Source organism: Amblyomma maculatum, chromosome 1 (genome assembly GCF_055883805.1).
Source record: "Amblyomma maculatum isolate TAMU_Amacu chromosome 1, ASM5588380v1, whole genome shotgun sequence".
Classification (NCBI taxonomy): Eukaryota; Metazoa; Arthropoda; class Arachnida; order Ixodida; family Ixodidae; genus Amblyomma; species Amblyomma maculatum.
Window position 1 is genome coordinate 297853990 of NC_139344.1, and position 24807 is coordinate 297878796.

A 24807-nucleotide genomic window follows, 5' to 3' on the forward strand; every position below is an offset into this window, starting at 1 on the left:
GTCTGGCATAGAGGATGGAAAGAACTTAGGAGAGGCCCTGACGTCATTTTTTTGAAGCCGGCGCGGCCGCTCCGCGACCGGACGCTGCAACGTCTCTCCTCCTCCTTTACCCTCCACATTCTCTTTCTCCGCGATGCTCACGTACCTAGGGCCTTTAGCAACGCTGTTGCTAGTGGCCCGAGTTTTCATAGCAACAGTGTAGCCGTTGCTAATGACCCGACTTGGCTAACCCTAAATTTTGACGTCACTTTCGCCACACTTTCTCCAATGCATTGGGAATGGCAAGGGCCTCTCCTAAGTTGTTTCCTTCCTCCATGCTGTCTGGTGGGTGAAATTTATCTGTTTTCAATACGCCTTTTTTGTCGACCACCAGTTGTGATCGGGGTCGCTGCTCATGGTTTCCAGCATCAGACTACATAAAAATGGGTGCATGCACTGATCGAAAAATTCTTGGTAAAAATTTTCTACAGCGTTAGCACCAAAACCGCTATGGAATCAAACATTTTAGACATCAATGTTCCCATTGCGGGGAAAAAAATTTGAGACCTAAATTCCAGTGTTTGTCCCTTTAACAAGCTGCGAAAGAGAAGTTGTGAGGCCGGCACTCGGTTTTTTACCACGAACAAAAACTGTGCTATAGGTTCATTTCCCATGACGTCACCGCACCACATGACGTCATCGCACACGCGCCATCTGCCATTTTTTTGGTCACGTGAGCGACGCTGCCCGGTCGTCGCATACCAAAGTTGACGTGTGGTGAAGTCACACGACGGACAAAATCGTGAAGCACTATCGCGATCTGGCATTCGTGACTACAGTCGAACCTCGTTATAACGAACACGGATACAGTGAATTATCGGATATAACGAAGAAAAACCAAAGTTTGGTTGGCTGTGCTTTATTTCTATGGGAGCTCTATCTGTATAACGAAATGAAAAACTGAAAATTTGACACTAAATCGGTTATAACGAAGCATATTTCGTATTCACACGACTCAAAATCCGCAAAGAAGCAAAAAAAAAAATTTTTCAAAACGCTAAATTTCGGTTTTATCAATCGCCTCCACCTAAAATGTGTTTGAATCAACCGCGCATTCGCATGTCACGCCATCTAGGGACCGCGAATGAATCTAGCATCAACGGCTGCCTGGCATGTGACCGGCACGTGATCGAACCACCGCCCGCGTCGCCTCCACCTAAAATGTGTTTGAATCACCCGCGCTTTCGCACGCTACGCCATCTAGGGACCGCGAGTGAATCTAGCATCAACGGCTGCCTGGCATGCAACCTGCACGTGATCGAACCACCGCCCGCGTGCCCCTGCCCCTACTTTTTACCGACCCGCGCATGTGCTCACTTTCCTCGAGGTCGTGCCGTCGTCTTGCAGCATGGCGGCGCCAAAACGCAAAGCAGTTTCTCTTGAAACAAAGATAAACCTCAAAACTACGCTGGACATGCTGTATGGTGCATGGAACGAAGTGGCACAGTCGACAATAAGAAATTGCTTTGTTGATGCTGGCCTAGCCCCATCCACCAGCAAGACTGAGCCCAACGACGCCCACGATTCTGAAGGTGAAGCGGACAATTTCGACAAGACGACATGGCGTCAACTGGCGGTTCCGAATGTTACGTTCGAGGACTTTATTGCTGCCGATGACAACTTGGATGTGGCGGCCGAATTGACCGACCAAGAAATTGCCGATCAGCTGCTTCCTACAGATGATGCTACGAGCAGCGATGAGAGTGAAGAAGAAGGCGAAGAGCGAGCTCTCAGCAGCACCGAGGCCGCCGATATGGCGAGAAAATTGAGAAGGTACCTTGAGAACCTACCTGTGGCCAAATCAGCTGACATTGGGAAAGCGCTGCACAGTGTCGATTTCGTTGAGAAATTTATTCTATCGAATAGTGTGAAGTGCCGCCAAATGAAGATTACGTCGTTTTTTAAATAAATCAGTTCTGCATGGCCTAAATCCCGATTTGCGTGCTCATTTTTGCTTGGCAGTGCAAAATGAAAGGTGAAGTTTCGCGTGCTTATACCATGCTTTAAAGAAAAAAAAATGCTTTTTTTTCAGCTCTGTGCTTTTCATTTTAGGGTAGCCTTAACTTGGGTTTATGAACAGAATTTTTTTTTGTAGGAATTTGTGTGTACTTTTACAACGAATATCGGATATAACGAACGAATTTCCGCGCAAAATGAGACTTCGTTATAACGAGGTTTGACTGTATATAGTGAGCTAGAATATTTAGCATACTGTCCTCAAGTCAGCGATTTCCACCGCTTTGCTTCCGTCCGCGAGCAGCGTTTTCGCGGTTCGCCTCCGGATTCATGCACGAACGACACTTTCCTTTTGCTATTATTTTTTGTAGCAGAGAGCATTCCAGCCACACCCTGGCGCCTAAGCATGTGCAGCGTAACATGTATTCTACTAAAACGCGGGAGGAAACTGGGCTTTGATGGACTGACTAGTACAGCCGCAAAGCAGGCATGAACGGGCGACGCACTGTTCTGTATCCCGATCATCTTAGCCTGACGCTTCTAGTGCGCGCAGCGGTATGTCTGGTCAGCACCTGGTCTGGTACCCACAGTCACAGGGAAAAGCTCGCAAGAGCTAATTAATAACGTATTCCTCGCTTTCCACTAGCGCTTTAACGCGCTTGCAGTTATGCTGCATACACGTACCGGGAGCAGAAGGGCAGCAGTCCAAAAGGTTCTCCTTCAAGGGTTGAAAGTAGCATGTTTATGAAGTTGTCATTGAGTGAGCACGATCACTTGCACATACACAACCGCGTTTATATCACATCGAGCGGGACAGTCAGCACGGCAATGCTTTATCAAAACGACGCAGCAGAACCAACAATAGACCCACCACAGCAGGTGTCTACCCCAAAAAGTTGACAGCTGTGCTGTTCGGGGAGTTTTCACACCTGCAGGACCTATTGCCGCCTCCGTAGACAGCGCAACTGACCATTATTGTAGCAAATTACAGTGTTCACAGCACCTTGGATCTTGCGAACGACCCAAACGAAACCTCAGCAGACGACGCCGATGACCAAGGCTATGGCGAACCGGAAATGCTTCATTTTTTCCCGTCGTCCCCCGCGCGGCAGCCGGCAGTGAATACAACCTATAGGCTTGAGGCTAGGTCAAATTAACCCAACAATTTGATTCGGGTGGTCCTTATGGATACCTTTGCACTTCAAATTTTGCAACCTGCCGTAAAGTGTGGAGGCTCCAAAATTTTATCTACTTGGAGCACCAGAAAGCTCACCCTTGATGTAATGAAATTTCACTTGCTTTTGCAGCTTAGCTTTTCGTAAAATCAATTAACCGCGACAAGCGTTCCCAAAGAGAAAAATAATTAAATTTCCTTGGAAGCATTTCATGTGTAGTACCAACCCTGTTAGATTTCTTGGGGGAACAATTATAGCCTGATTAACTCTGCAAAGAGTAGTCTGCAAGTAGCCCGATTATAGTTCTGTAAGCAGTAGTTGGCAAGTAATCCAGTCGATTACTCAATATTTCGCACCACGCGCTCTAAGAAAAGCACGCATTAGTGTCTGCATTTGAATTCGGCCTTATATGCCAAATATATTATATTAATATTAATAATTAATAACTGCTTGCGTATTAGGTGCTTGTAATCTTTTTCGCATTTTTTCGTTTTCTCTCAGTGCGCACCAAGAATTGCATCCTACTTGTCAAGATGACGCGCAATCCGCCTTTTGCACGAGTTCTATGTGCATGCGCGAAGTCCCAGCGGCGACTGATGGAAACATATTGGACGGCGTCAACGGCGTTTCCCGTAGTCGCCAGTGCACGGAAGCTGGCAGCACGGTGACCGTCGCAGGCTTGGCAAAGCGATGCCAACCACATCTGCTGCATACGGTTGCCACCCTCGAGACGCGCGGGGTGCAAAACACGATTTTTCAGGTTCCCTTCGGCGAGCCGCGACCAACAACTACGTGAAGCTTGAATTAGGGCTACCGGGCGACATCAGCAACCGATTGCGTACTCTCGACTGTGCGAGAAACACTTCGTTATAGGTATGTATGCATCCAAAGGAAATGTGCATGATGAAAAGTACATACTGAAGTTTGCACCAAGCCTGTAACCCACCAGTGATAGCCGCAATGTGGATTTGCTAGGTGCATGTTTGGTTTATGAGCGACGGGGACTGATCGCAATGTATTTTGTCGTTTGTTTTCTTTATGTGCTAAGGGGCCGGGTAGCGCAAGGAGGCTATTCGTGCTAGACCGTAATATTTAGCATGTTTTATCGCGACTGCAACCTGACTAACAAGAAAAAAATACGGCATTTGTTATGATGCACCGCCGTTTGCGAGCCGAGTGGTTGAGCTGGTCATGAGGCTTGCGAATGGCGGTGCATCACAACAAACGCCGTACAGTCGAAGACTGATTTTTCGGACACCCAATTTTTCGAACATGCTTGATTATTCGAACTTTTTCCCGGCCCCAGGACATACATTATAAAGTCAATGTATTACGCTGCTCAAAATTTCGGGCACTCTAAGGGCTATTCGATTTTTCGGACATTTCAAGCATCAGCCAGGCCTACTGCCACGCATTTTGAGCGGTGTCGCCGCCATCTTGTTTGTTTACTTTTTCCCTCGATAGCCTCGAAAGCGGTGCCGACCTTGCGTGCCACTCCTCAGCTTAACTGACGCTGGATTGAGGCTATATTATTTGCCTAACAGCTTCCGTTTCCGGGACGTCACTGCCATTGCTGCTCGCCACAGGAGTGTTTTTTTTTCTTTTAGCGTGATCGCTTCGACTGCCTGTTCCTCTGTGTGTTTGTCATGCGTTTCACGTGCGTTGCCGAGCGTAGCGAGTAGGCCTAGCCGTGGTCATGCTGATGCGAGAACTACATTCTGTCGCTACTGTTGCTCGCATTTAATTGAATCGGCTTCAGTTCTTCAAGAAGCTGTTTACGAATTTTATAAGGATTTTTTTTTTTTTTTTGCATGCAACGCAGCAGCAAGAAGGCACTCAACAGAGTCGGTGTTGTGATCCAGTGGTTGGTGGTTGTGGTGTGCCTCGACAGTGGGAAAACCTACTCTGTCGATTTGCTTGGAGCACTTACCCCGCTCGCCGTTGCGTGGAAGTCTGTAGCACCCACAACGCTGCACAATTGCTTCCGCCACGCGGGATTTGTGCTGAATGACAAGTCAGCTGCCTTGGACGAGGAGAGCATCTTCAAGCAGCTGTCAGGCAGTGAGCAGCTCATTCACGACCTTCGCACTGCTGGTGTCGAAATTCCATCGGCCATCTCGTTTTCAGAGTTCACAGACATAGGCCACGAGTTAGAACTATGCGCTGGGCTCACAGATGCACAAATTATTCGCCAAGTGCTTGTGGAGTCTGCGAGCGACGACGATGACTCACCTGCGGCAGCGCAGCTGACGCAAGCTGAGCTGATGCAAGCGAAATTCGGGCGGAGCGTGGTGCAGAAAAGCATTCATGACTTTTTCCGGCCTCAAAGTGAATAGTAGGCAATAAATTGAGCTTTTTTGGTGCACATTTGTTTTTTCGGACATCTTCGTGGTCCATTGAGAGTCCGAAAAATCAGTCGCTGACTGTACTTTTTTCTTGTTAGTCAGGCAGCAGTCACGATAAAACATGCTAAATATTACGGTCTAGCGCACACACCTGCCTGTGATATCTGCGCTATCTGGCCCTTTTGCACATAAAAAAAACAAACGACAAAATACATCGCCATCAGGCCCCGTCGCACGTAAAGCAAGCACGCACAGAACAAATCCTCATTGCAGCTATCACTGGTGCGTTACAGGCTGGGTGCAAACTCCAGTAGGTACTTTTCATCATGATACTTCCTTTAGATGCATACATACCTGTAGTACAGTCGAAACCGGTTATATCGAACCCGGATATATCGAATTTTGGTTATATCGAACTCACGGAATATCCCCTTGAAGATCCCATGTAAAATCCCTTCAAATTCGATATATCCGGGTTCGACTGTATCTGTGTTTTTGCTGCTCGGAGCATATGACGCAGTTGACACTTGAAGGCCCCTTATATGCAGAAGCATGCCCAAACAAGCCACAAAATGCGTTTACATGATGTTCGACGAAAGACTAGACTAATGAAAATCGAGCCGGAACGATGCTATGATAAGGTGATTATGCCTAACATTACAGTTAACATAAAACTTGACAGTAGAAATTACGTTATACCTATGTTATAACTCCCTATTTTGACACACAAATGAAAAGATGGGGAGCAACGATGTTTGTGAGTTTTAAAGCTGATTTTTCTCAGAAAAATAATTTTTCAGACACGGCAGGACCCATCTTCCGGGTCTGAAAAATCAGTCTGCAGTTGTATATGTAATTGTATATTATTAGGACTGACAAATTGGTGTGAGAAATTAAAGGGCAGTAAATACGGAGCATGGCAGCCACCATCGTTTCAAATGAAGTGCTCCAAACATCTATCCACCCACCAATCCAGCAAGTAGGCAGAATAGAAGACTTTTTAATCCTGTCCTAGAATGCAAATCTTGCCAACATAGCTGTATTATTAGCTCCTCAGCAGCCAAAAAAAATATATGGGAGACAGCAGCTCCGCTTTACTCTTGCCTTTAAAAAGGCAAGAGTAGCTTCCATGGTCAGCTCCCCTTTGCACACATACTCTTAAATTTGAGGCTCTATTACCTCACACATATGCTAAGACCACCCAGCAGAGACATATGAACATCAAAAGAGCTGCCCAAGTTGACAGCTTCTTCACACAGCCTGACAACCAATCATAACATAGGTTGGAATTAGACATGCCTTAAAATGTGTGCAAAAATGACTGGGTTAAACAGCATTGCTGAAATAAAATGCATTAACGCTACCAGATGGCTGGGCCTTGGTGCATGCAAACCTGAAATTGGCCAATAATTTCACTTTTCCAGCCCTGGCATCTCCATGCATTTGTTTTTTAGTTACAGTATAGATTTGCTTCAACGACAGGTTGGCATAAATTCTTCAAGGTATTCGAGGAGTGCACTTATGATCTTTCAGGTGTCTCAAGAAAAGTTTTTAGAAATGTTTTTTAGAATAGAGAGTTCAGGGTATTCAGCTATTTCAAAGGCCTCTCCAAACTATCATACTATAGGTATGTCCCAAACTCGATAGGCTCAGCTGGCATTTTTTTGGCACGACTGCAATTCTCAGCACTGCCACTTTGCCACGCAGTGAGGACTCACCAGCACTGGCGCATGAGCAGCCGGAAGCCATCCGGACAGGTGGATGGCACAGGCAGGTGCAGACTGTTGTTCCCCACTCCCCAGATGATGGCATTAGAGTCCACGTCCTTGTATGGTGTCTCACAGTTGAGCAGCTCCCACATAACCACACCATATGACCTGTAAGCAAGCAAAGACCACTTTCTACCAGAAGCCCCTCAAAGCAGTGCGAGAGAAGGAAGTACCGCTTTAGCTATCTCTTGCTTAACACCCTCCTGTGCATCTCCGCCCACTTACATGGGAAGAACTACTACTATCTGGAAATGTCATGATGATGAGGCACATCACATTCAGCCGAGCCAGGATATACTACCGAACTTGGATTATGTCAAACTCACATGCTATCCCCTTGAAAATCCCATGTAAAAGCATGGGAAAGTTGCACCGCACATCGAATTTCAATTTCACCGGTCATTCCATATATCAAACTCAGCACCGCGCAATGGAAGGTGTGCCTTCCCCAAAGATGATCACATCACCCTCGGTCATTTGCCATGTAACACAGCAAATATTTTCAAGCCACATGTGGAGGAACGAAAGAGAATGGCGAGAGCCGGTCTAGAGTAGTGACATGCCCTGGAAAGTATGTTTTCCCCAAAGACGCATGCATCTGCCGTTTGGTGCGCAGACGCAGCCAACACAGCGATGGTGTTGGGAAACAATGCGAAAAGGCGAAGCACAAGGGCAGGCAGGAAAGAAAAATTCTACTTTTCCTCTTCTCCTGTTCACACACTGCACATGTGCTGAAAAGCCAAGTGTGTGTTCTGAACGGTGTTGAAAAGCGCAATAATGGGCTAAGTGATGTGGATGGAAGCTGGTGCTTCCTAACAACTACAGCTGCTTTTGAATGGCCGGGTCAGAGCTCAACATCCTGGGTGACCCATATTAATTGAATGGGGTGGTTGGGTGGGGGGAGGGAGGGAGGCGAGGAAGCAGAATGCTGGCCAAAGATCCAACCACAGGCCAAGTTCCGGATGGCGGATTTAGAGTGCTAAGATGGTGGTGGCACGAGTAGTAGATATGGTAAAGGCAACCGTCGCCTCCAGGGATGTGGAGGCAAAAGTAGTGCCAGCCGCAACCTGCTGCAGAGAGCTGGAGAAAGCGCTGAGTGAGAGAGGTATGAAGCAGTGTCTACCTAGATTGTCTCTGGCTGGAAGCCATGGTGTTTGCGAAGAGCTTCCACTGGATGCTCTGTGCACAGCGGTTAGCATGCGTCGTAAAAGCCAGGTCAGCACATGGCAAACAATGTCAGAAGCTTCTCCAGGTGTGTAGCGTGTTGTGCCCGCCCCAACCACAGTATGATAAGGCGAACATACTGAAAACCAGGCTTGTGCAATCAGTTTGGTTTGGTTTGAGGGGTTTAACATCCCAAAGTGACTTAGGCTATGAAAGACGCCGCTAGTGGAGGTCTCCCGAAATTCGACTGCCTGGGGTTCTTTAGCGTGCACTGACATCGCACAGCACATGAGCGCCTAGCTTTATGACTATCGAAAAGCGGCCAACAAGGCCGGGATTTCATCCCGCATCCGTGGGCACAGTAGTCGAGCGCCCTAACCCCTGCGCCACCCCGGCGGGGCCTTGTGCAATCAGATGAGCCAAGCGAGCCCTCCTTTCAAGGGTGCTTCCACTGCCTGCCAAGTCCCCCCCCGAAAGAACTAAAACACACTGTGTTACCGCTGTGCAGCAGCTTGGTGCGCTGCCAAGGAATGCTTTGCAAACTGCGATGATAATACATGAAATGAAGGGAAGCACTAATGGCTAACTTTTTTTTCTGAATTCTCAGCGGCGAAAATGGGGGTGGGTTTAATTATGAGACAGGGCTCATCGCACAATACGGCATCATTTGTCACGATCGCGAGACATGTCAAGCCAATTTCTGTATATTGTGAGCCTTCCAAGGATCTTCTTTCACATGTATATACCATCGTCATCATCCCGCGGCGCCACCGGTGGCACGCGCCTCTGTTGTCCATCGGAATAAACGTCAGACACAGCGTTCCTTGCCTTGCCGTCTCGACCTGGCCTTCCTCCACAAGTGGTGGAGGTGAGACTTGATCCCCTTGCCGTTTTGTGCCCTGCCTCTCACTGGAGCTAAGTTTCGGTCGCTGTTTACCACCTGTCACCATCATTATATCTATTGAGAGTACCCACGAACCGGCAGGGCCCTCTACCTTGGCTGCACCACCCCCTCCGACTGTGCCCACACGACAACGCGACCCGCTGCTGTTCGCTGGTCGTCGTGATGAAGACATCGATGACTGGTCAACACCTATGAACGCTGCAGTGCCTACAATCGGTGGGATGATGCTCTAAAATTTATCAATGTTTCTTTCTACCTCACTGAGGTCGCCAGAACCTGGTTTATTAACCGTGAACCCCATACCACTAACTGGGCCACATTTAAGCAGCAGTTCCGCCAATACTTCGCGGACCCGACAGTTCGGACTGAGATCGCGAAGAACAAGCTTGCTTCCCGCCTTCAAGGTCCCGATGAGTTATCGATGAGATCAATAAATTATCGATGTATTGAACTATTTCGCGATCCCTTTCGAGTGTTCTATATCGAGGTTCGAATGTATTCGATTCTGTTAGTAGGCACACACACAGTACAAGACTACCGTATATATTCATGTGTCATCATCATCATCATCAGCCTGATGATACCCACTGCAGGGCGAAGGCCTCTCCCATATTTCTCCACATAACCCGGTTCTGTGCTAGCTGCATCCACTTGACCCCTGCGAACTTCTTAATCTCATCCGCCCACCTAACTTTCTGCTGCCCCCTGCTACGCTTTCCTTCCCTTGGAATCCAGTCTGTTACCCTCAGCGACCATCGGTTATCCTCTCTTCGCACTACATGTCCTGCCCATGTCCATTTCTTCTTCTTAATTTCTACTAGAATGTCGGTAACTTGAGTTATTCCTCTGACCCACTCTGCACGCTTTCTATCTCTTAATGTTACCCCTACCATTTTTCGTTCCATAGCCCTCTGGGTTGTCCTCAACTTAAGTAGAACTCTCTTGGTTAGCGTCCACGTTTCAGCCCCATAGGTGAGTACTGGCAAGATGCAACTGTTGTATACTTTCCTCTTGAGCGATACCGGTAAGCTGCTAGTCATAATCTGCGAGTGCTTGCCAAATGCGCTCCATCCCAATCTTATTCTTCTTGTTATTTCCTTTTCATGGTCCGGATCTGCGGTGACTACCTGTCCTAAGTAGACATATTCGCCTACTACTTCCAGTATTTCGCTACCTAATGTAAACTGCTGTTCCTTCCCGAGGCTGTTGAACATTACCTTAGTCTTCTGCATATTGATTTTCAAGCCTACCTTTCTACTTTTTCTGTCTAGGTCATCAATCATTATTTGCAGTTCGTCCCCCGAGTTGCTTAGCAAGGCAATGTCATCAGCAAATCGCAGATTACTGAGGTATTCTCCATCTACCCTTATTCCTAACTGCTCCCATTCCAAGTCTCTGAACACTTCCTCTAAACAAGCTGTGAATAGTACTGGGGAGATTGTGTCTCCTTGCCTAACACCTTTCTTTATAGGAATTTTGTTACTTTCTTTATGCAGAACTATGGTTGCTGTGCAGCCACTATATATATCTTCCAGCACTTTCACGTACGGCTCGTCTACCCCCCGATTTCGCAATGCCTGCATCACCGCCGATGTTTCAACTGAGTCAAATGCTTTTTCGTAATCGATGAATGCTATGTATAAGGGCTGGTTATATTCCGAGCATTTTTCTATCACCTGATTGATGGTATGGATATGATCGATAGTAGAGTACCGTTTCCGAAACCCTGCTTGATCCTTTGCTTGATTGCAGTCTAAGGTTGTCCTGATTCTATTAGCGATTACCTTAGTAAATACCTTATACGTAACAGACAGTAAACTGATAGGTCTGTAATTTTTAAGGTCCTTAGAGTCCCCTTTCTTGTGAATGAGGATAATGTTTGCATTCTTCCTTGGTTCCGGTACCGTCGATGACACCAGGCACTGCGTATACAGGGTGGCCAGTTTTTCTAGCACGATATCCCCCCCGTCCTTCAGCAAATCTGTAGTTATTCATGTATAAGGTGCACTTTTTTTTCATAAAATTTTGTTAGGTGTGAGTTATACACGAATCAGGCCTATAGCTACATACAGTCGAGCCCGCTTATAACGAACCTGAGCGTCACGCGGTGTCCGTTCGTTATATCCCGAAGTTCGTAGTAACTGGACCACAATCTAAAAAAGAGAAAAAAAAAAAGTTGGCGGTCAAAACACGAAATTTATTTCTTAGCAAAAAAGTCTGTGATGCTCGTCTGTTTCTGCAGTGCAGATGCGATGAGGGCGGTCTCCAGTTTATTTAAAGCACTAGCGTGCTCTTCGCCGAGTCCCTTGGCATAGACAAGTTGTCTGAGGCCCTCTATATAGCCCATTGCTACAGATGTGCTTACCGGTGCTGGCTCAGACGTTTCATCTTCATCTGATTCTTCCGCGTCGCTCTCGGCCCGCACTTCAGAAACGGTGCCTTCGTCCGTGCACGGTTCCGCAATATCCGAGTCTTCATCCGCAGAAATAAAATCCTGCCAACCAATGCCAGGGCCTCCCATGTCGGAGTCGACGAAGCGCTGCCACAAATCGCCGCCGGAATCATCATCATCGGAGGCATCAGGCCCGACGTCCGGTACTGCGTCGACGAAGCCGGCCTTGCGGAAACAGTTTCGCACGCAAGCGGTCGTCACGGTACGTCACCTCCGCCCAGGCCGCCTTCACCATCTCAAGGGCTGATTACAATGAAACTCGGAGCGGCAAGTTAGCGGCCGGACGGTCAACGGCGATGAGCAAGCGCTGCACAATGCAGCGCCTATACGATGCCTTAAAGGAGCGTATTATGCCCAAATCAAGAGGCTGCACTTAAAAAGCGGTATTGGGCGGCAGGAAAAGTACAGTCACTGCCGTCAGAGACGTTTGCACGTGGTGCGCTGAGCAATTGTCGAGCAACAGCAGCACACGCCTGCTTTGCCTCTGCATGTCGCGGTCAAACTCGCCCAGCCACTCTGCGAATAAATCCCGTGTCATTCAGGACTTAGTATTGTGCCTGTAGCGCACGGGTACATGGTTCCGAAAGCAACGTGGCTTCTTGGATTTTCCGATTACAAACGGCATGCGCCGGTCGCTGCCATTCATATTAGTGCACAGAAGAACTGTAAAGCGCACTTTACTGTGTTTACCGCGATCTTTTCCTTATTCTTCAGAATTGTCGAGATGGTTGATTTCGACACGTTGTACTTCTTCACCAGCTCGCAATTTTTAGCACCTTGAGACAGTTCCGTCACAAATGCTTGCTTCGTTGCCATGTCCAGCGCTTTTCGTTTCGTGACCGCTGGAGGCAGGCAATTCCCGTCCGCCATCCCGAATTATACGACTCAGGCCCGACAGACGAAGCGCTCACACCACACACACGAAAATGACAACAAAGCGTCGCAACTGACGGAGCACGTGCGCACGTGCGCCAATCACGCGAGGCAAGCGAGGAAGCGCCTAAGGAATGGAACGGAACGGACACACAGCGGGGCATGGTATGCTACGGGGAGACCAATGAGAGGCATCCCTGAGCGTCAGTGCTGCCACCTGTTGGCTCCTACCGTAGTTGCTTTCAACCGCCCATGGCCTCCGAGATTACCTCCGCAAATCTCGGAGGCCGCACGCCGCTGCACATTCAGTCCGCCCGTGCAAACAGTACAACCGCTAGCGTATGGAGAGGCCTGCCTCCTGGCGCCCCGCGCCCCTGGCACGGCCGCTCAATGAAACAGCCAGGAAACGAAACGACGAAACTTCGAAGACTATGCCGGCGGCCGGCGCCGTGGAGACAGGCGAAGACGAGGGAATGGCGAGAGGAGAGGGGAGCGGAGTTGCGAGGAGGGGCGGCAGCGTGGCCTTGGAGGCCACACCACGCGCGCCGACACTCGTAGGCAGCGCGCGTCGGCGAGCAAAGGGTAGCTCGCTTGCGAGGAGGATTGCGAAAACAGACCAAAAGGGATGGGAGCCCATCGTTATCTCGTATCGGGGCGCCGGGTTTACGCCGTCCGTTCGCTGTAACCGATCGGCAGCGCTCATGGACGTTCGTTATACGTGCGATCTTGTGCCATTGAAGTAGTGTATATTTTGGCGGTCGCTCCGGTCTCATTCGTTATAAGCGAAAGTTCGTCTTAAGTGGGGCCGTTATAAGTGGGCTCGACTGTATTAGCACACTGTAGTGCCACTGCTACTACTGTATCAGATAATTAAAAAGATGGTGACACATATGAATATTTTATTTCACCATTTATTGCCACTTTCACACTAATCGCCGTCGGCCAAGCTCAGCTCATCAGCACTCTCACCACAGTCAGATGAGCTCACCTTATTAGCATGCTCTCAAAGCTGATGGTTCTCTGTGCCGGCCATGGCGCTTGACAGCCTTGTGACTCTAAAACTCTTTTGAGATGGTGTCCGCTGACAACGAATGCCACATGTGCAGAATTCAAGTGCACACTTGCTGGAGGGACGCTCGCTCAGCCGCCCTGTCATAGTTGTTCCGTGGTTGCCCGGGGCCATCCACCCAGAGTAGCAACACTGAAATTCCGTCTTGAATAGTCGGTTAATGCAAACATCTAATTGGCTGCAGCACACTTCTGTTTGGCACTCTACCAGCAGAGTCGTCACTCAATCAGTTAGGTGCCTTCTACAGCCATCAAACACAAGAAGAGCTCTGCGGCATGGTAGGCCTCCTGGTCGGTTCTGCCGTACTGTTTTTAGTCAGTTTATGACCAATTCGTCGGACATCCAACCCTTTTCTTGCACCTGGGCAACAACACCCTGGGGGAACTTTTCTCAGGTGGAAGCTTCCTCCCATCAGCGGCGATGCCTCACTGTGCACATTTGCCCCTTTGGCTTCCACCATGCAATTTTTAGGGGCATCTAACCTGACAGGCATACCTGCCAACCTAGCAACATGAAAATTCAGGTGACCGCCGCGGCGGTCACACTGGAGCTTATTGGAGAAAACTAAAACAAAGGTTAAACGAAGAAAAAAGTGAGGGGTTCTTTTTTTGCATTTTCGGGAACATTTTCTGAAATAACGACCCACGTGATCACTAACGCTTAGTGGCAGGTTGTTCGACAAGAAATCCCGTGAAGAGGCACTCTGCATGGACCACATTGTCTTCGCCGTTCTTTTGGCGCCGCCGTGCGAAACACTCACATCACAGGCGCACTTGGTACAGACTCCATATTTGTCACTTTTTCGTGAACTGTCAAAGCACGAAAACTCATTAGTGTACGATTTCCGAAATACTTGAGCTTCTTCTTGGCTTCCAACTCAGGGAAATACAAAGAATAGTTCGGCGTTCCGCACTTCGCTTGACGACCTGAGAAAGCCAACGGAAGCCTAGCACGGCTAGCGCACCCACGATCATATAACGATTGGATTGTTAAATGCTTGAGTCAGCCCGAGACGAGCCAATCCGGAAAATCCAATATGGCAGCACCCGTTGGTTGCTCGCATTCGTGGTGGTGCCGGTGGCCGCTACCTTGATTCAAGGTGCACGCTAGTGACTAACTCCTCTCGCGCTGCTTTCCGGCATGGTTAGATTAAGGATGTTATAGGATTATAGCTATAGTGCACAAAAAAAAAAATTAGAATAGAGAAAAGCTGGGCTGTGGCGGCCACTTTTCGACAGATTTCAGGTCGCGTCCGTACAATCTGGAGATGTAATCAAAATTCAGGAGACTCCTGGACAATTCGGGAGAGTTGGCAGGTATGGACAGGGGTCTGATCAGTATTGCCTATCTTTGAGTAGTCGTACTCACTCTCCCTCCGAAGCGCATTCACAAAGTGATGAAACTTCATTATACAGTCCTCATGTTTGGCTGGTAGCTTTTGGCAAAATTTTGTTCGATTGTGGATGGACAGTTGGTGCTGGCTTTGATATTTCCTTAGACATTGTGAAGCCGTTGCTCCTAGTCATGCGAATGTACTGGACAAGGTCCTCTTCAAGTTTTGGGAACTTGCAATGTTTCCCGCAGAAAGCCTTTCGGGTAGTCTCGGCGAGGTCTTGCATTTGCATGCACCAGAAGCGAACACACTTTTCATCGACGTCAAACATCGTGCCAGCGCCGATAAGCTGCCAATACACTACTGTGTTTGCGCTTGCTCAAAGACCAGCATGACTCCCAGTGAGTGTACTCCGCATGTTTCTGAAAGCAGAACACAGACTGTAGTGAAGCTCAATCTAGTTCTTGTCCACACATCCACCTTCAGTGCGACCGCCACCATCGTCCGTGGCAGCACTGCCCCCACCGCCGAAAACACCGCCGTGCTGGCCATGCCCTTCAAGCCTTCCGTAAGTCGTCCGCGCCAGCAATACGGCAGATCCCTTGTGCCTGTGTCAGAAAAGCATGCTAAAATTTGCTTTTCTAGTAAAAATTTACGTCCCGGAAAAGAGAATTTCAAAAATAAATGCTTCTTGAGAAATGTTGAGCCATGCGATGGTAGTTTTTCCTTACTTTAGCCTTTCGCCAATGCGGTGCCTGTGTTCTTGTACACTAGCTCCGCTGCTAAGGCGTCGTCAAAAATAATTTCCTTGACTACAATGCAGTGGGATTGACAGGAAGTTTCATGATCGAGTGGCCCTTTTACTAAAATGCCTCGCTGATCACTTACAAGGTGCCATCCGCTGTGGCTTCAATGCTAAGCAATGTAGGCCTAGCGATGATTAGGGAGAAGCGCACAGCCTGAGCGCCGTCATCTGCTGCACTCACGGGCGGCATCATTGCTGTAAGCTTGCGGCATCTTGTGCTGCAAGCCTCATGAACATATTGTCTACTTTCATAATTCGGCTGGGGCCAGATCTGGGCCTGGCAACGAGCAGCGTAAATGATGCTGCTAAGACAAGACTGGGTACTGCCGGGTTCCTTGTAACCTGCCGCACTTTATACACTACGCTGCTGCGCTGTTGTGTGAAACTCAAAGATTGCATAAAAGCGTCATCGGACGGCACTCTATGCGCATTTATGTGTTGCTTTTGAGAAGTGTTTCAGTGTACAGTGTGTATGTTGTTCAAGTGGGCCAACTCATGCGGCTTTTGTGCTCGGGCGCCAACGTGCTCATGAATCCCGCCCACAGGTGCCGTGCCATTGCCTAGCGGTAACAGAGGTCGAAAAGCCGTTTGAGGTAATCGCAGTTAGCGGCATGAGTGGTGTTTGGTCCGCCACAACGGTTTCATGTAACTACGGTTAACGCTGTTCGTGAACAGAACATGCAGCAGATGAGGCTGCGTCAGTTTATGCCATCACCAGTTACGCCGGTGGCCAGATCAGCAAGCTGTTCACGAAGAAACGAAAATACTAGATTTAAAAATATCTGCAGCTCCGATGAAGCTGGAACTTTGAAGTTTAGTTGCTTGGCACATCGGGAATAAGATTCAATAAACAGTTTATATTCCAAAATTGGTGTCCTTTAAGAAGTTTAGAATAGTATATTGCATGACATTACACAGTTTGCCGCCTCCATACATTTAGTGCAGCGCATGCAAATGAGGCATTGGAGACAATATAAGGCCTAGCAGAAAAGAAATCTTGTACTCGTGGATGCTGCTGTAGGCGAAATAAGGCTAAACGAAAGCCAGATGTGGTGTTTATGATTACCGAACATATTGAAAATTCCAGTAAGAATGACAAGTTCACTCTGACACGAGACATTCTGGTTCGAAGCATGTGCCATGTTGGCAAGGTGATTTTATCGTACGCGACACTAAACCCGAAAAATAACATGTAATGCAAGCATACGCTAAGGCTCAATTTGAGATCATGAATGCGCATTTGCATGCATGCGAATATGGCTATTTTATACTGGCCTTTCATTCCGCAATGTGCACTCATCATAGCTTTGCTGAAGGGAACTACTGGACAGGAGTATAGCACTGTGTCAACAAACTTGGATGCAAGCCAGACAGTTGAAGACTACGAAGGCATCAAATGATAAGAAGCATGTTAGCCTTGTCACCACATCAACTAGTGCTTGTTACGTTTGAGGACTTCATAATGGCTGAAGAAGCATGGTTGTGAACTGACACACCAAGAAATCCTCAATCAGCTGATTCCTGAAGATGATGCAAGTAGTGATGATGACAGCTAAGTTTGAAGAGAACAGTGAGCTCTAACCAAAGCAGCGGCCACTAGCATAGTGATTGCATTGTAGTGCGTGGGGGCAATTTTCCTAATTGTGTGTTCATTTCAGCTCGCCAATATAGAACAAAAGGCGACCTCTGTGATGTCCTTTATAGAAAGCCTTTGGCTTGGGTGCATTAGCAGACTTGAGAAATTTGTACACATAATTTTGCTTCACTATGCTAGGTTAAAGGGTCGTCACAAGCCCCAGTTTGACATTCAAGTAACCTTAAAGGCCCACTGTCCACACTCCGGTCAAAAATATTTTCTTCCCCGGTGACTGTGAGACTTCGCCCCCAGAACGCAAGGCCGCAAAATGTTTTTGAAAAGATTAACTAATAACACAGTTACCGCCACCGCAATCACCCGATTCTGTCGTGCTTCACTCTCCTACCCGAGGTCGTCTAGCCTCCGCAAGACAAATTCCCCTTCCTCCTCTGCGTTTGGCGGGAGAGGGCGTGGCACTCCGCGTGCGCGAAAAAAGAAAATGGGCGAGGGAGTGCGTTGCTGGATTCAGTCCGGCCATGGCGAGGAAAAAACGCGCAGCGAGCGGTAGGCACCCATCCTTCACCCTCAGACAGTGAGACGGAACAATGGATGTCGTTTTCGACTACAACGTCATCCTTGCGGCTCGTAGAGAAAGGAGGAAGCTGGTTTCCCGACGGGGAGGATGAGAGAGCTTTGATTTGTACTTTTGCTGCTTTGCGGCGCGCGTATCGCTGTAGCATTTTGCTCAGACTATCTCCGGTACCTGACCGAAACACTGGGCTCCTTTGCTTAAAAGGTCCTTCCCTGGACAATGGCCCTTTATCAGATGCTGAGTGTTATATTTTTTACAAACCAATTTACAATTCAAGTGAAAGCTTCACTATGCTAGGTAGAGCCAGTATTCACGTGCGCTAAATTTGATCGTCAAGTCACCTTGACCTAATTAAGTGTGGGTGTCCACAATTCCGTGGTGTCCACCCAAAAGTATCATGCGCCTTTCTTTCCCCAAAACCCAACAGAAAAGACAGCCCTGTGTTGTGCAATGTCAGTGCATGTTGAAGGCCCTGTTTCGTGTTGTGCGAAAATAACGACTTTCCTGCCTAAACGGGACCGGACAAGGAGCTGGCTAAGTTTGTGCCGAAGATGCGGATCGTTCAAATTCAACGTCTCAGATGTGGAAGGCCCTATCTTTTAAAGAGAAAACTTGGCGAACGAGCTAGGACTAGCCCTGGTGACGTTCTCCTTTATTGTTGGCAAAGGGACATCATTTAGATGAATGCTCAGCTCTTCGGTTTCAACGTCAAGCAAGAGAAGAATGCTACATATGTGAAGCTGGAAGAACGGGGTTTCGCAAGGCGACTACTACTACGAGACATTGCACTTTCTCTTCTGGAGGGTGGCTGCATCACTTTAGAGAAAGGCACGGGCTTGTTAGAAAACTGTTTGCGGAAATGGCAAAAAGTGGACGAGACGGCTCTTGGCGACTGGACTGACTCGCTGCCGGTGCTCGCCTCAGGGTACCCGCCGCGCGACATTTTCAAAGCTAAGGAAGCAGGTGTGTTCTTCAACCTGCAACTGAGCAAGAGCTTGTGTGTGAAGGACCAAACCTGTCAGGGCAGCCAGAAGAGTAAAGAAAGAGTGTATATACTTTTCTGTTGCAACACCATGCTCACCATTGTTGGCAAGGCAAAGCAACCGAGATGCTTCCAAATGGCTGGACGTTTGCCTTATGTGTACAAAGCTAATAAGAAAGCCTGGATGACTGAAGGTTTCAGATCAGAAAATGACAGAATAGAAAAATTTTCCTCTTTGTCGACCAGCGCTCCGCCCACCCTAGGCAAGTGACATTAAACAATGTCATGGTCTTTCCTGTGAACACGACGAGCCACCTGCAGCCATTAGACACCAGAGTAATATGGAACACAATTTCAAGGGCCTTTTAGTGAGGCGGTTACTCTCAAACATTGATCGTAAAGATTATATTTGCGGATTAGTCTTCTGGACACAATTCATTTTCTGGCCATGTCCTCAAACAAGGTGACTCTGCAAACTATCGCGAACTGCTTTCACAAGTGTGGGTTCACGACAGCACTGCCTGCACCCAGACTGCCGAAGAGTCCAATGACGATTCGGCTGTTGAAGATTGGGAGACTCTGGAAATTTAAGCTTCTGCTTACGACTTTATAACTATGGATGACAACGTTGCAACTTGCAGGTTGCGAACCACTGAAGACTTAATTGATGAAAAAAATAAACTGTCACCATCAGACAGCGAAGAAAAAAAGGCTGATTGACTACCATCGATGGCAGAGACCAGCAATGCCCTTGACATTCTGTGCTGCACCGGCAGGGCGAGCGATGAAACTACGGCACGTCAGGCTGGGCTGATTGTTGACATTTTTTTGGGGTCCCATGAAATTCATATCATCGAAATTCTACTGTAGCAACAAACGCTTTCTTGTAGCAACTAACGCCATTTGGCCATGCATTGCACAGAATGTGATCGTGAAACTGATCTCATTTAGACCATTGTCAATTCCCGGTATAAAGAAGTGACCATGAGGCTTATTTCCGAGGCCCACAGTATAAAAAAAGCTAGGTCACCTGTGCGTCAGCGGCCCATCGATAGCTTTTTCCGCAAAGAATGCGCATATCTTGATCTGTGTTGATGGGTTTATCCTTCGCGTGTGTGGTTGTGAGATTATTATTTTTTCACCTGTCCTGTTTTTCCTTATATGCTGCCTAACTTGAAGCAATAAATCATTTGGTTGCTAGTCAGCGCATGTGTTTGTCTGCTCTCCTGTCCCGTCTTAAGAGCGCTGTTTCTTTCCATTCGTCATCATGTACCAACCAGCCCATATTCGCCCTCTTATAGAAAACATGACCTTGACATGGTTAGATGTAGGCGTCCACCATTCCGTGGTATCCACTCAAAAGTATAAGGCGCCTTCCTTTCCCCAAAACATAACAAAAGATTAGAAAAATTGTGAAAAAAAAACCCAGATTGAAAAGGCGGTGTTACAGAGGCTTTCGCTGCAACACTTAGAGCTTTCGCTCCATCACTAGGTTCAAGCCATGCTTAAGCACACACAATTTTCAACGCAAATATCGACCAAATTCAATGACTCAGCAGCAGCTAAAATGACCAGCCAGAGAGACACGCACCAGATGTCCACCTTCTCGGAGCATGGCTCATTGCGTATCACTTCAGGTGCCATCCAGGCCACTGTGCCAGCAAAGGACATCTTGGTGCTGCGTTCACACCACTGCCGGCTCGTGCCGAAATCCGAGATCTTGAGCACATCGTTGTAGCTGATCAGGATGCTGCCAGGGGACAGTAGTGAGACTCACGGTCACAACTAATACAAAGCACATCATTTTGGAACATATCTCAAGAAGCTGACAGCAAGCGATTTTACAAAATTAGAATAACTACTTTTCTGCTGTATGCCAAACTATTTAAAACAATTGTACGCCCTAACTGCATGGTATGTAGCAAGAGATGAGAGCTTCCATGTAGCTGGCAAGAAAAAACAATCTCTTTGTCAACATACACAAACAACACAAAAAGTGCAATGATGCTCAGATTCAAGGTCGGTGCTACCTAGGACGACAAATAATCATGTGACATGCATGCTTTAGCTGCAACACAAGCAACAGCATTTAATCATGTTACGCCACAGTGCACTCGTAAGATACAGTACTAGTAGTACTAGTTTTGAGCACATGAAGCACTTTCATAATCAGTGGAAAGTTTTTCTCTTGATTACTAGTCTTGATTTCCAGTAATGAATTGACTGCCAGTAGAAAACAAAAAATTAAACCCACTACTTGGTGCGTGTTCAAAAGAGCAAGTCAGCAAAAACACAACTGCTGATTGATTTCTGGGACCTTCTAAGTACCACAAAAATTGTCTGGAAAATCAAACTTTACCTTAAAACCACTTTAGGTCATAGAGGAAGGGGCTGGCAGGTTTGTGCACACTATGACGCTTCACGTGACTAAATCTTGCCAAGTATTATGTGCACAGATGACAAGTACCAACCACTTTAATGAGCTCAGTGTTCAATACCTGTGCTGCTGTCATCAAGTTGCAGGTAAACGCAACGGCTGGGACCAAGTCCCCATGCGAAAGTTAACATTACCCTGGGGGAACTGTGCCAAGTCTATCAAAAAAAAGGTCCGAAACAAAAGGTGAACATGGTGATAAAGATGAGAAAAAATGGCAAATGGCTGAAATTAGCACTAACACTCAATTCGCACTGTCTTTCGTAATTAGGTCTAGCGACAAGAGTCAAAAACCAATCTCGCAACCGAGTCTTGCCTGTCATCTAAGTGCAAATTCTGATGATGTTGTGACAGAACAGAAGGGGCTATGGTGTGTTTCATCGAGGACACCTTGTTTTGAAGCACACCACTTTCTGCACCCCCAACGTGGTTCACTGCTAGCTCTTTGCACATACAGGACGACATGACTTAGCACAGGTAAGTTCCACAAACTTTGACTGCTATACAAGTTTTGAGAGAGGACAATATCAGATAAAGGTACAAGTCTTGCAACCATGTGTGCACAATGTTTAGTATTGCCACTAAACAGACTTCGTTTTACAGTATTTATTTGTATAATAAACCAGTTTATATTTTTGCAATTTTTTCTAGAGAGTCATCCATCCATCCTTTCATTCATCATTTCAAACACCTTCAAAAGGTGTTTGCTCACACCACGTGATCCAACAATTTTGTGGCGGTGGATGGCACTCGCTCCACTCACAGTGTGATGAAGCGAACATATTGAACGGCTTGCGCAAATAGGTGCCCTGAGCAAGCCACTAACGATACTCCTGTCAAGGTCAGGATGGCACTCTGCCAAGCCTCCATCCCCCACCAACTAGCACCAAAAGATAAGCACGTCCTGATGTTACTGCGAGGACGGCGGTGCGAAATGGAGGGATGCGCTGACTGACAACTAATGCTATTGTTTTTTTTAAATCTCAATGATAAAATTGAGGGGTAGGTTCATTAGGCAAGTCAATACGGTAACTTTAATTCAGTTTATTGGATCAAGTTTTCAAAGTTTGACATAACATGGTTCTGCTATCATACATGGCAGCTTGGCTAATGGTCAGCTTGGCTCATATGAGGTCCGAAAAATGGAGCTATCAGTATGAGATTAAGCATGTTGCTCACTTGGGTGACTTGAGGTCCCGATGGATGATGTTGCGTGAGTGGAGGTAGTTCATGCCAGATGCTATGTGCTTGCTCCACTCGACCACGGTGGCAGGTGGAATGATGCGGCCATTCTTGAGAGCATCATAGAGCTGCCCATAGGGGCAGTACTCCATGACTATGCAAAAGCATGGCTCTTGAGTGCACACGCCCCTGCACAGGCATCAAGATTGTGACCAGCCTGAACACATATACTGCAAGAAAGAGCTCACTTGAAGGCCACTATGTTGGGGTGGTTGAGCTTGCGCAGATGCCGAATGTCGGTCTCAGCCAGGCTGGTAACCTTCTTGACAGCCACAGTCTCATCCCGTAGCTGGCCCACAAACACGGCCCCCTGGGCTCCGCTGCCGACAAACTGCAGCTGGCTGATGGCCTCAAACGGGATCTCCCAGCTGTCCCCAGGGCCCTGGCGGTCATCTGTCTTGTGCAGGATGCTCCAAACCGGCCGCAGGCATCCCAGTAGACCATCGAGCCAGCCACCAGCCGAGGCAACTCCACCTGCCTCACGGTACGCCACTTCCAACTCTGTGGCTGATAAGGCTTCAGCCCGCACCTCCTCCTGAATGCACAGCACCCCTTTGCCAAAGGTGTCTTCTTTGTCAGTGCTGCAAGAAAATGGATCCATGCTACATGTCTGCATCCTTTTGTTGAAATGCATAGTATGCTCATCAGCCTTCCTGGTACAAACACTGGCAGCCATTTCTGCTATCTTACTTGCTGGAGCATACATCGCACTCATAAATGATGTTATCGCTAGTTTCTCAAGATCATGTGAGCAAAACTTACTCCCACATGCACAAAAAATGATAGAGTTCTGACCCAGTAGAAATTCGGGCACTCTTCTAGGATTGACATTCTTAAAAACCCAAAGTAGCTTGTGAAAACACATTAAATTTGTTCTTATATCTCAAAAAGCTGTTGACCATCCACATTAGTTATTGTTTCCACCGGATAAACAGGTTTGGGGTGCGACCTGATGCCGGCGAACACCTCCAGCAATGCACTCCCTCCCCAGAACAGGAGTTGGACACCCTGGTGCAGTAACTGGCCGCAACCTCCCGTGATAAGTCCTGTAAAACCCCGGCCCTCAGTCACTAGCGGCTGCGAAGCAACTGACCACGGCGGCAGTCAGACTTGTGATGCAGCGAGGAGTACTAAGTATCTCTGGCTCCGCTGGAAAGGACGCCATTGGAAACTGACCCTGGCAACTTTTAACGCTAGAACCCTAGCTAGTGAAGCTAGTTTAGCAGCGCTGTTAGAGGAACTAGAGGGTATGAAATGGGATGTCATAGGGCTTAGTGAGGTTAGGAGGCTAAATGAGGCATATACTGTACTGAAGGACGGGCATGTAATGTGTTATTGAGGTTTACTAGAGAGGTGAGAACTAGAAGTAGGTTTCCTTGTCAATAAATATATAGCTGGTAATATATTCTATAGCATTAATGAGAGGGTGGCAGGCATCGTAATTAATCTTAATAAGCGGCATAAACTGAAGGTTGTACAGGCCTACGCACCTACATGTAGTCATGATGAGCAGCTAGTAGAAAGCTTCTACGAAGATGTAGAATTGGCAATGCGGAAAGGAAAGATGCAGTATACTATACTAATGGGCGACTTCAATGCCAAGGTAGGAAAAAAGCAGGCAGGAGAGCAGGTAGTGGGTGATTATGGCATTGGTTCTAGGAATAGCAGGGGGGAGTTACCAGTTGAGTTTGCAAAGTGCAATAACTTAAGAATCATGAGTACCTTCTTCAGCAGATGGAAGAACCAGAAGTGGACATGGAGAAGTCCTAACGGGGAGACTAAATATAAAATTGCCTTCATACTGTGTTCTAATCCCGCCATTATTGCAGAATGTAAAGGTAATCGGGAAGGTGCGATGCAATGACAACAGGATGGTAAGGTCTCGAATTAAACTAAATCTGAAGAGGGAACAAAACAGATTACTAAGAAAAAGTCCATCAACGAATTAGCGGTCAGAGGAAGGGCAGAAGAGTTCAGGATCTCGCTACAAAATAGATATTCAGCTTTGAGGATGATGACATTAGCCTAGAAGCAATGAACTAACTTTAGATATATCATTACTGAGTGCACTGTAGAAGTAGACGGTAGGATATTTAG

The 24807-nt window shown here is 47.5% G+C and overlaps 1 protein-coding gene across 4 annotated transcripts in view; it reads right to left on the bottom strand.

The window, feature by feature from the left end:
• Nucleotides 1-24807, bottom strand: part of LOC146206862 (mitogen-activated protein kinase kinase kinase 13-like) — a 135250-nt gene that overhangs the window by 61926 nt on the left and 48517 nt on the right. For all 4 annotated transcript variants that reach the window (XR_014704551.1, XM_084591639.1, XM_084591638.1 and 1 more), the window contains 4 exons: nucleotides 22899-23291; nucleotides 22648-22839; nucleotides 20626-20784; nucleotides 7234-7392 (listed from right to left, as the gene is read on the bottom strand). Coding sequence is in view for 3 of the 4 variants with exons in the window: in XM_084591639.1 (XP_084447765.1) it covers nucleotides 7234-7392; nucleotides 20626-20784; nucleotides 22648-22839; nucleotides 22899-23291 (903 nt within the window). In the remaining variant the exon portion in view is untranslated. The remainder of the gene's footprint in view (nucleotides 1-7233; nucleotides 7393-20625; nucleotides 20785-22647; nucleotides 22840-22898; nucleotides 23292-24807) is intronic.